The sequence below is a fragment of the Triticum aestivum genome, chromosome 3A (assembly GCF_018294505.1).
Source record: "Triticum aestivum cultivar Chinese Spring chromosome 3A, IWGSC CS RefSeq v2.1, whole genome shotgun sequence".
Classification (NCBI taxonomy): Eukaryota; Viridiplantae; Streptophyta; class Magnoliopsida; order Poales; family Poaceae; genus Triticum; species Triticum aestivum.
In genome coordinates, this window is record NC_057800.1 from 124201050 (window position 1) to 124212568 (window position 11519).

At 51.4% G+C, this 11519-nt stretch overlaps 3 protein-coding genes across 8 annotated transcripts in view; all 3 read right to left on the reverse strand.

The window, feature by feature from the left end:
• Window positions 1-985: 985 nt before the first annotated feature.
• Window positions 986-2837, reverse strand: LOC123058113 (peroxidase 2). Its single transcript, XM_044480937.1, has 3 exons — window positions 2021-2837; window positions 1536-1886; window positions 986-1454 (listed from the first exon to the last, which is right to left on the reverse strand). Exons 1-3 carry the CDS (start codon window positions 2252-2254, stop codon window positions 1131-1133), a joined length of 909 nt encoding a protein of 302 aa, XP_044336872.1. The 5' UTR covers window positions 2255-2837; the 3' UTR covers window positions 986-1130.
• Window positions 2838-3204: 367 nt separating this feature from the next.
• On the reverse strand, window positions 3205-9802 carry LOC123060625 (peptide-N4-(N-acetyl-beta-glucosaminyl)asparagine amidase A). Of its 3 annotated transcripts, XM_044483412.1 has the most exons (3): window positions 5926-9802; window positions 3629-3946; window positions 3205-3543 (listed from the first exon to the last, which is right to left on the reverse strand). In XM_044483412.1, the coding sequence occupies exon 1, from the start codon at window positions 9736-9738 to the stop codon at window positions 7966-7968; it is 1773 nt and encodes a 590-aa protein (XP_044339347.1). In that variant the 5' UTR covers window positions 9739-9802; the 3' UTR covers window positions 3205-3543; window positions 3629-3946; window positions 5926-7965. The 3 variants fall into 3 exon arrangements, with proteins under 3 accessions (XP_044339347.1, XP_044339348.1, XP_044339346.1); XM_044483413.1 differs by lacking the exon at window positions 3629-3946; XM_044483411.1 differs by having other exon boundaries at window positions 3205-3946.
• A 133-nt stretch (window positions 9803-9935) lies between these two features.
• The window catches only part of LOC123060624 (F-box protein At3g07870), an 11606-nt gene continuing 10022 nt past the window's right edge, over window positions 9936-11519 (reverse strand). For all 4 annotated transcript variants that reach the window (XM_044483409.1, XM_044483408.1, XM_044483410.1 and 1 more), the window contains one exon: window positions 9936-10266. In XM_044483409.1, the coding sequence (XP_044339344.1) occupies window positions 10162-10266 (105 nt within the window). In that variant the 3' untranslated portion in view covers window positions 9936-10161. The remainder of the gene's footprint in view (window positions 10267-11519) is intronic.

An 11519-nucleotide genomic window follows, 5' to 3' on the forward strand; every position in this document is an offset into this window, starting at 1 on the left:
TCTCAAGTTAGTGAACTTTTTTAAAATCTAGCTGCAGAAAATAGAACCGGACAAGATATTGCGGAGAAACTAACACATGCATCTAACAAGAGAGCATTAACAAAACCTACATCACAACACACGAGCAACTCACAAATCTGAGCAACGAAAAAATAAATTGAAATTAGGAACAAAGGAGAGATGAAACCAACCACAACTGCCTGAAGAGCTCCAGACGTCTCACCACCGAACCCTCAAATGAGCAGCGAAGGAGAGGTCCAAATCAAAATCGTCATGTCTCTCCCTTTCTATCTCTCTGAGCTATCATCGTGGAAAAGAAAAAAAAGAAAAAGAGAAAAAGGCGGCTACAAGAAGAGAAAGGAAAATTTTAAAATGAAGGGGCGCTCGACCGGAAGACGCCAGGCACGCAAATTAACTGGTCTATCAGAGAAAAAAATACGGCTCGGTAACAACCAACCAGCCCATAGGTAAAAAGAAAGGGAATAGCATGAATTTCAACATTCCCCTAAAAAAATGAATTTCAACATATAGATGGCGGACAAAAAAACGATTGAACACCAATTGATTTCATCAAAGATCAAACTAAAAACTAGCAAATTTGAAAATATATAATATCCAGATGACCGTGATAGACGATGTCCCCCGTCCCTTAGTCCTTGTTTGTCATGTGGCAAAACTCTCTTATCTTGCCCTTGCCGGTGCCGTTGAGCTCGTTCATCTTCCTCATGACGGTAGTGAATGTGGCCGCCCACTCCCACTGGTCCCTCACATTGTCTTTCACAATCCGCCTCGTCTTTTCAATATGTCCTCAGTAAATTTGCCCTAATTTTCTCTTTAATATATGCTCGGTAAATTTGCGCCAATTTTATAGTATCTCATTGCAACGCACGTGCATCGTCCACGCTAAATTTGCATCAATTTTGTATCCCGTCGCAACCCTTTTGCTATGGCCACTCGAGGGTTTTTGTTTTCCGACACTGAAGAGTCGTTCCCACGATATTTTCACCCAGAAATGATTTTCCACAATCACATGTATCAACAAAAAATACGAAAACAAAGCTATAAATAAATAAAACCAAGTTTTTCTTTTTACGACTGATGATTGACCGTGATGGACGATGCCCCCGTCGCTAGCCTCTGTTTGTCACGTGGCAGAACTCCCTGATCTCGCCCTCGCCGGTGCCGGCGAGCTCGCTCATCTTCCGCATGGCGGCAGCGAACCTGGCCGCCCACTCCCCTTGGTCCCCCGAGTTGTCCTCCACCATCCGCCTCGTCTCGCCGTCGTCGATCAGCGCCCGGTCCGAGCTGAAGGGCACCCTCCCGGCGAGCACGTTCTCGAAGTACCGGCCGTCGAGGTCCCCCGGCGTCGCCTGGTCCTGCGCGACCCATTCCCCCGCCCCGGCGTCCTCGGGGCACCGCGACCGCATGTCGGCGCCGTAGCTCGGGTCCATGGTCTCGTGCACGGCGGGGTGGATCCGGTCCCCGAACGACGAGCAGTGCGCGCGGCCGATGGAGTGCGCGCCGGAGAGAGCGACGAGCTCGTCAATGCCGAAGCCCTTGGAGGCGAAGGCGCGGACGAGGTCGCCGAGCTGCGCGAACGGCGGCGGCAGGCTCTGGCTGGCGTCGGCCGCGTCAGAGGTGAGCCCGTCGCGGCGGCCCGAGGGGACGTCGTAGCTGATCGCCCCGGAGCTGAGGACGTTGGCCGCGTCCCGGGCGGCGAAGGCGAGGATGTCGGCGCACGACACGGTGCCGGGGCACAAGGCCTCGAGCTGCCTCTTCGCCTCCTCCACCACGTCGATCCCGCGGAGGCCGCCGTTCGCCGGCGAGGCCTTCTCGGGGTCCGGGTTGACGGGGCTCGGATCAATGAGGACGGAACCATCGCAGCCCTGTAAGTAATGATGCATCAACAGAGCGCTGCTAGATCAGTTTCTACACACACACACACACACACACACATACACACACACACACACACACACACACACACACAAAAGATTATCTCCTCACGTTCGTTACATACCTTGACAAAGCAATCGTGGAAGTGGAGGCGAATGAGCCCGGCGCCGGAGCCGCCGTCGCCGAGCCGGGAGACGTGCCGCTCGACGACGCCCCGCACGACGGCCTCGACGTCGACGGTGCAGTTGGTGCTGGCACCGTAGAACCCGTCCTGCAGGGCGGCGTGGGCGGACGGCGGCAGCAGCCCATGCAGCGCCAACAAGAGCGCCACGGCCAAGTTCACGCGTCCTCCCGCCATCTCCTACCGCACGCAATGCCTAATCCAGATATGTCAACTCTAAAAAGAGGAACCGCAATGCAAGTGCAACAGCTAGCTGCAAGATCGATCTCCCTGGTGATGGATGGAGAAGTGCTAGTGATCAGCTAGTGCCAGTGTTGGCCTTGTACGTACGCATTTGTATATTGCGGGGATCTAAGTGGCTTGCTTGATGTGGAGGTATGTATATATGGAGACGCTCATGGAATGTGGCCCGTCGCGTCCAGCAAGCTCGGAACATGGCGAGGATTCTGCAAGCTGCCCGCTGACAATCTCGGCACTCAGGTTGGGAGGAATGATGGACAGCGAGGATCCGCAGATGGGAGAATATATTCTCGGTATCACCAGCTAATTCGATCTGAAATAGGGAGCGTACGCCTGCCTGCGGTTAATTAATTCTTGGCGCCATGTACGGATGCACAGAAGCAGCTACGTACTGGTACCGAAATTCGTATTCCAAGGTAAGTACTAGTGCTATCGAAGAAATGATTCGTACCAGATATCATTTGCGGTTAATTAATGCATCTGAACCGTGGATGATCTGTTAAGTAGTGATTCGCAAAAAAAAAAGATCTGTTAAGTAGTGAGGTGATATGGCAAAGAGCAATTTTAACAGGACGCGGCTAGCCAGCACCCGTTTGCTGGCTAGCGTCCGCGGGCACACCACCAAAAAGGTAACTACCCTGCCCAGTTATGTCCCAAAAAGGTACACGTGCCCCCTCCGCAAGCGTGGCCTCACATAAACAGACTCCCCCACGTCCGCTCTCTCTCAACGCAAGGCCACAAAATCACTCAAAAAATCCATTCATCAGTGGCGCTCTGAAGAGATTGTTGGGAAATTTGGGTGGCTTTTCTTCCTGATTTAAAAGCAACTTTAAAAGGACAAAGCATCAGTGGCTCGGTGGGACAGGTCTAGCTGCAACTCTTATAGGTGATCAAAGGAGTTGCTACTGGTAAGCAACTCCGGTGTGTATTTAAGCGAGTTTTGTGTACATCAGAGGCAACAAAGAGAGTTAGGAAAAGGGAAAACAAAGAGAGTTACATGTACATGTAGAAAGATGAGGGCAAATGTACAGCAACACAAAAATGGTTCGGACAGGCAACTCTATGGACACTTTTGTGCGACTTATGCATCAGTCATGTGCAACTTAGAAGCTCCCGAGTTTACAAAAAAGAAAGAAAAGGAGGTCCAGTAGTGCAGGCGCCTTTGGGGTGTCCATGTATGTTTGGGTAATTGATCCTCACCAATCCGGGCCTATCGATCGTACCTTCTGCATAAGAAACAAGACATTAGAATAAAAAATAGGATATTTTGTTACTGTGAGAACACATATTTCAAATCTATGTGAGAGAAACCATTCATTGTTAAGCTAAAGGATGCCAGCTGGGAGGTGATCAGCTTCGTCACTAAGCAGAACCGTCCGTTGGTTGCATCACTCTCCAAGTATCTCTGCTCGCACCAAGTAATCCCGCCCAAAAGAGAAGAGATTCATGACGAACCGCTATGAGAGCAATTTAACTACAGGTGCTCCTTTCTCTGGCCTTCTTTAGCTACATTCTCATTCGTTTGTGGTTGCCTTTTTGTCCGACATCTTGTGAGCTATAGTTGGGTAACTATGTACTACTGAGTACCCACCCACCCTCCCAACCCCTCCATGGTGTTGTGCCCCCTTCCTGCAACGCATGAAGCAAAAGTTAGGAAACACATCATGTCGTTTTTAAAGTTGCATAACATCATCTCTAAGTTGCCTAACATGACTAGCGAGTATCCTAACATCATATTTAAGTTGCCTAATATGACTAGCGAGTATCCCATTGCTATTAGTGGTTGTTGTTTACGCAACTTTCATCTTGTACCAGACAACTAGTGATTGTTATTCAGACAACTCCGTCTTGTACTGCAACGACGGACTAGCCATGATGGGGTGGAAGCCGAGGAGCAAGGAGCTGCTGAAGGTGACCACATAGACATGCCTTGTACCAGAAACTGATGGTGTTGATTATGCTACAACCGAAAATGTTCTGCTTGTTTGGTGGACCTAAAGAAGTTATTTCGGTGTATCAAATTAGTGGATAACAAAATATATACGAAAGTTAGGTGATCTAGGCAAGTAATATTTATATGTAGACAATTTATTCTGTTGGAATAGCAATGTGAAAATTAAATCAATTTGTTGCTAAAAAATATCTCTGGGCAACTTGCACCAGCATCTCTAGCAAATAACTATCATGTGTTGGGCAAGTTTTAAAGTTTAAAGTTTTGGGCGAAATAAAACCCAGCACTCTCGGTGGCGGATCTCGAGGCAACTCGCGCAAGCATTTCTAGCAAGTAACTATCATGAGTTGGGCAAGTTTTGAACACTTCCAGCTCAAAATCGTCACCCCACATATGTCGCCGATCTCTGGGCAACTAACTATCATAACTAAGGCAACTTGGCATTACAGTAAGGCAACCTATAACATAATTATTGGTGCGGTGAGCTTATATAGCACAATTAATGTGAAATCTCCCTGATCATATACATAACTCAACACAGAACTACTCTCAAATTTATTGTAGGCAACTATCCGGCATTATGAGGCAAATAATGTGTATATGTAGGCAATTTATTCTATTGGAAATAGCAATGTGAAAATGAAAATCAATTTATTGCTAAAAAATATGTCTGGGCAACTCGCTCCAGCATCTCTAGCAAATAACTATTATGTGTTGGGCAAGTTTTAAAGCTTAAAGTTCTGGGTGAAATAAAACCCAACACTCTCAGGAGCGGATCTCTGGGCAACTTGCGCCAACATTTCTAGCAACTAACTATCATGAGTTGGGCAAGTCTTGAACACTTTATATAGCATAGTGCATATACTAACACAAAAATCAAACCAATGTGAAATTCCCCTGATCAAACACATAATTCAACATAGAACTACTCACAAATCTCCCATAGATACTAGAAAATTTATTGTAGGCAACTTTCTCGCATTATAGGCAAGTTAGTGCAAAGTCGTTGACTAGAAAGAAAGCATACTTTCTGGCTGGAACTCAAATGCATAAAAAAAAGGTACAAAAACTACATTCAGTACATAAAAAAGGTACTATAATCAACCCTCTACTTCCTGGTATATCTCCAATTTAAAAATGCAAAATGTTTTTAACTACTACTCCCTCCGTCCCAAAATGTAAGATCATTTTTGACACTATCGTCGTGTCAAAAGTGGTCTTACATTTTGGAACGGAGCGAGTACAACACTAATCAAATCAACAACCTAGGAGACACGTCATACACATTGGTTATCTATATGTGAGCACCTATGATCCATATTCCAGGCCCCAATGTTCTCCTAAAATACAAGAACAAAACCTATTGGAAATAACAGCTTTTATGCAAATTAAAATAAAATTGTTGCTAAAAAAATCTTGGGGCAACTCGCATCAGTATCGCTAGCTACTACCTATCCCGAGTTGGGCAAGTTTCGGGTGAAACAAACGCAGCTCTCTCAGTGGCGGATCTCTAGGCAACTCACGCCAACATTTATAACAACTAACTATCATGCATTTGGGGAAGTTCTGGACACTTCCGGATCAGCATTGAATCTCGGCATATCATCAACATCACAGAAACACAATCATGAGTGAGAAGTAGAGAGACCATATTCACCTTGACAAGCTTCTGCTTGGCATCATCCATGCCCTGAACATTGTCAAAACCCATCCAGTGCTTCCTGGGCTGGCGACGTTTGTCCGCATTGCACCCAGCCAACATCCGCCTCAAAGAACCACATCAGCAGCAGCAGTGAGTATCACAACCTGAGCAGCGCTGTCAGAATGTTAACCAGGAGCCTCCTGCCGGGTTGTGTAGCAGATCGGTAGTCTACCACACCCTCCCGCATCAGACCCAGCAGGTCGTGTCCACGCCCTCGATCCAACCCACAGCTCTGGGAATGCTGCGCGAGGATCCTTCCTAGGTTGCGTGGCCAGGGAGTTCTGGACTGCAGGGGTCTCGAGGGGCGTGCGAGCAGGGACCCTTCGCCGGTTGGAATCCTCTGGGGCCGGCCGGAGAATTTGTTGTCGTCGTTGGACGAGAAGGGTCCAGATCCGGCGGGGACCTTCAGCCGCGGGATGCATGGACCCGGCCAGAGATCGACGCGGCAGGGCCCAGGACGATGCCGATAAGGAGAGCTGGGATGATTCGCTGCCGGTCTGGGACGGGGCCGCGCCGTGTCGCAGGGGATGATTCGCTGCCGACCGAGGTGCGTCGGCGGAGAAGAAGGTTGGGGGGCTCCAGCGTGGGATTTGACTCGGTGGAGGCGCCAGCGCGAGGCTAGGCCGGTGGAGGCGTGGCGCAGCGGATCTCGCGGATCTAGCCATGGCGGTGATGTACCGTGATGGATGGAGGCGGATCGACGCGCCAGGGGAGGTGGACGGCCGGTGTTGTTTAGAGGCAGGGAAGGGAGTTGGCTGGGGATGGTAGGAAGGTGGGGCCACGTCGGCGGCGATCTGGGGCGGGGGCAGCGTGGGAGGTGGCTGTGGCTGTGGCATGGAGGGAGGTGGTCGGGCGTGGAGGAAGATGCGCTTAGGGGGAGAGAGGTCGTGGGGATTGACCGGTTGAGAGAGGAGTGGGTCGTGACAGAGAGATGCGGTCGTGGATCCGCATTTATTTTCTCCGACCGGCCGACAACTGAGACTCGCGATCAAGATCCTACGGCTGGGAAGGGTGTGTGCTCCGGAACCGTAAAAAGTGCAGCTGCACTAATTAGAATTTGGGATTTTAACATATGCTCCTTCTTACCCCCTCTTTTCACATGGGAAGTAAGAAGGTCTGTATACAGTGCAGCTTGCAAGCTTAATCCTAGCAGTCAAGAGTCAGAAGGGCATAATCCAAGGGGGCTACGAGGTGGCGTGAGAAAGGTAACCATCCTTCGCTGCATAAGTCGGTGCTGCCTGGAATTTCCACTGACAAAGCCAAGTCTCCAGCGGAAGTTTGAATTGCTGAAGGCAACAAGTGGGCTCAGCGAAGAACGTGCGGCAAACAGAAGTTTCGTTCTGTAGAAAAGGAACTTGAAAGGCTCAGAAAGAAAGGAGCTGGCTGGAAAACCACCACATCAATGGAGCGGTAGCACTTCGTTTTCCAATGTGAGCAAATTAGTTGCATCCGCCTCCATCTCCACCCATAGCGTTGCACCACTGCTCAGGAGATATGAACATCTTTTTATGAATGAACTGGAAGAACACCTCCAGCACTGCATATTGCAATACCCATCCATCTTGTGAGCACGCTTTGTTCTTCCCCGTGTCACTCAAGAGAGCTTTTCGAGGGGCTAGGGCTTCTTTTTTTTCTGCGACTATAAATTGCTCTCCGTTCTCCAGCCATGAGCGACTGAGTTGGAGATTGGAACAGACGCAGCAAGGCCAAAATGAGACCCGATCAGATGCTTGTGAACATGCAGAAAATAATGTAATGTAACCAGTAACAATGTCAGAAGCTTGATTAATAAGTAGTAACTTGTAGTACAGTTCATTTCAAACCTGTGCAGAGCAGAATCATTTCGAACCAAATTAAGAGTGTCACTGATACATTCGAAAACAGTAAGTCTAAATTGAAATTTCCAATATTTCTACCTACCACACGAGGCACAGGATAGCCTATGCAATCTTATTCTCTAACTTGCAGTACAGTTCGATCAACAGATCGTCTAAACTAACTGGAGGGCAATCTGGAGCCATTAACTCGTGATGATCCCTTTAAGCACGAGTCACCAGAGTGGTCGAAAACGACAGTGTAGTTCTTGCTGTTGACATCTCTGAAGTAGCATCCATCGGTACCCACATATTTATACACCTGGTGGTTCTCACCGGACCCAGAAGTCACCAAATTCCCCTTCACCCTCATACTACCGCGTGCCGACTGCTCATTCTGCAGAGAGCTGTATGAGAAGCCTTGCTCCCCACCAGAGGCCCTCTTCTCATTGATGCCCAGCTTGACAACCGAAACCAGCGAGTACTCATCACCCACTTCGTCCGAGGTCCCAGAGAAAAGATAGAGTGGGAAGACCTGGTGAACTTCTTCTGAGAGCAGCAGCATGGCGCCGTTCGTGGCGGAAACACCTGAATTGGCGTCGATCGTTTGGTTCACCACTTGCTCACTGCCGCTCTTGCTATACACATTGCTGTTTTTGTAGCTGAATCTCTGGTAGAAAGTTGTCATGACCTTTCCGTGCGACGATTCCACCCACCCGGTGGCGGAGACATGCCGGCTTGCGCTCGTCACGAACCGCCCGTCCAGCCCGCTGAACTGTGAGTCCACATTTGCCGACGAAGCTGCATCATAGCTGATCAAGCTCCCGACTGTCTTCTTGCTCTTGTGATCCAACCACAGATGCAGATTGGCATCAATGTACCACATATCCAATGCATTGGTCACAGCAAACCCAAAATTGTGCTCCTTGCCGTCCATGAGCTTGCCCAAGAATGGCGTGATATCAATGTCATAGGTAGGTAGGTTGAATGAGCCAATGCTGGTGATTGGCCGCCAGAGAAGCGGGTTGACACCACCGGTGTAGATGACAGTGAACGGCCAAACAGCACCGACGACGTGTTCGTCGACTCTAACAATAACCTCCCGAAACGCACCATTGCCAGGAATGCTGGACAAATTGTTGGCCTCAATGTACTCGTTGGGAGGGTTCGTGTACCAGAACTCGTCACTGGAGTGGAACGAAACGAACACCTCAAGGACCGCCCTGTAGGTGTTCGACGGAATGGCGAGCTTCTTTGACTGCACATCGGCCGAATTCTGGATGGCGAACCACTGCCCGTCGTTCAGAGGCAGGCTTCTCGAGATGGGCAGGATCAAATCGGCGTGCGGCGTTGGCGGCGGTGACGGAGTTGTGGAGTGGAAGTGAAGATGGAGGGTGAGGTTGGCGTGGTAGACGCCGGTGTACGTGCTGTCGACGATGTTGCCAAGGTACACCGCGATCTCGCCAGGCTCGGAGAGGAGGGCGGCGTACCTGGTGACGTCGCGGGAGACCGACCAGAGGATGCCGTTGGGGCGCGGCTCGGCGGTGCAGCTGCGCAGGAGCTCGGCGCCGGAGAGCCAGACGCCCAAGATGCGGTCGAACTGGCGGCCGCGGCAGTCGGCGCTCCACTCGAGCACCGCGAGCGCGAGCGACCCGCCCCCGGCGCGCGCGGCGGCGAGGCACTCGGGCGGCGCGTAGGCGGCGGTGGCCGGAGGGCGGCCGTAGGTGTAGCCGAAGGAGCCGGAGAGGAGCAGCGCGGAGCAGGGCCCGACGCTGCCGCGCGGAGGCTGGATCGGGCGGTCCACCTCGAAGAAGGCGGTGGGTGGCTCCGAGGCGTTGACCGGCGAGAGCTGGAGCGACGGAAAGCGGTGTCCGCGCGGCACGGCGACCGCGGCGAGGGGGAGGAGGAGCGCCAGGAGGAGGAGCAGGCAGGAGCTGGTGGTCAGCGACGCCATGGATGGAGCTAGGGAGTGGTGGAGTGGAAGTGGAACTGGTTTAAACAATTAGCACTAAAGCCCAAATCTACCAACCTACCCCTTTTAACAGCCAATCCGACCGATTGGGCCCACATGTCAGGCCCTAGGTGGTGCCACTGTTTCCAGGCCCACATGTCAGACGCTAGGCCATATTGACATTGCATCAGGAAATCACAAGATCAAAGCATATTTTCTTGCATAACAATATAAATTTAAATATATATTCCAAAATAAGCTTCATCAAGAAAAGAAAAAAACAGACTAGCAACAGTGTTCTCTAAAACCCAACTAGGCTGGCATTTGAGGACTAAATTTGTTGGATCATACTTGAAATTGTCTATACTGGCATTGGTAATTGGTGAAAGCCTAATGCGGGCCATAGAGAAAAGATGCCCGAGAAGTTCAACGCCGTGCAAACACGGCTTCATACATACAATCTTGACAGGTTACATCATGTTGGCCGGCTTCGAGGGTGAAATAGCAGCCACAGGCAGTGCAACGTTCAGCCTGCAAGAACAAAGGCATGCATCAGATCTTCACTCAAAACCAAATACATATACTGCCAGTGAGTTAACCTACCACACAACTACAGCTTTGGAAAAATTCCGCATCTTATGAAAATCACAACATCAGCATCATACATTCTTAAAAGGTCCTTACCAATCTACATGTGGCATAAAATAGTTTTTCTCGAATACGCACAAGCATGCGTATCATATATTCATAGAAGAAGAGCCAAGACGGCTGATACAACGCCTTTCGGCAATGTGCCACCCCGAGAGGTTAACACCCACAACCACCATGACAACATCGGCAACTAACACCCTTGCCCAAACTCAAGCCAAACAATGGCGAAAAGTACGGACACAGAGCACACAGGCCGCGTCCCCCGGTATCAAACACCTCATAGCACGACAAATCACCTAACCAAACTAGATCAACGCACTCTCCACCGATGGTGCCTAGAAGATTGGCCAGTGGACAGCGGGAGCTAGTCTGACTCGAAGAAGACGTCGCCGATGAGGCGTCGATGATGGAGTACATAGCGCCCCGGATGCTCATGTCCACAACAACATCCCGCACATGACAGCCCTGCACCCCAAGCCACACCGCCGAGGCGAGCGAGGCAACCCACCAGCCGCGTCCCCGGACGACACCCCAAGCACCTAGGCAGCGCCTCCAAGAAGGGGACGGCGCCGATACGCCGCCGCTGCCTGGCCCGGTGAACCGAGCCTAGAGTTTCCTCCGGTGTCAATAGAGCGGATGGGCATGGCCATGACAACGCCTCCAGGGAGGAGACGGCACCCACGAGCGTCGCCGTTGCCCGCAGTCGTAGCCGCGCCGGATTTCTCCTTGGCCACGCCCATCATCCCCGGAGCTCAGCAAACTGGAAGTGGGAGGCAAAGCTGCCACCTTGGGCCATCACCGTGGAGAAGGGAACCGAATGCCGCCGCGCCACCATCTGCAGACCACCACGCCGCCTAGTAGGCGCGTCCACCGCAGCCCCTGGTCGAGGGAGACCAGCGCCCGCCTCCACCCGCCACATCCCCGCCGCCCTCACGGCCAGGGACATCAGCGCCTCCGCCGGGACGCCGCCGCACATCCGCCGCAACTCCCGACCAGCCACCACAACGCGCCTCCGCTCCGGGGAGAAGAGAGCGAATCCGCCTCAGCCTGGGGCCGCCGCCCCAGCGTAACAGCACCGGACCACCCGCCGACGGCAGCCCCGGCGGTGCCCGCGCAGCCCAGGTGGCCAGATC

Coding starts and splice junctions, on each gene's coding strand:
- LOC123058113 (XM_044480937.1), bottom strand. CDS start 2,254: ATGGCGGGAGGACGCGTGAACTTGGCCGTGGCGCTCTTGTTGGCGCTG. Junction 1,887..2,020: donor TCCACGATTGCTTTGTCAAG/GTATGTAACGAA, acceptor CATTACTTACAG/GGCTGCGATGGTTCCGTCCT. Junction 1,455..1,535: donor GCTTCGGCATTGACGAGCTC/GTCGCTCTCTCC, acceptor GCCGTGCACGAG/ACCATGGACCCGAGCTACGG.
- LOC123060625 (XM_044483413.1), bottom strand. CDS start 9,738: ATGGCGTCGCTGACCACCAGCTCCTGCCTGCTCCTCCTCCTGGCGCTC.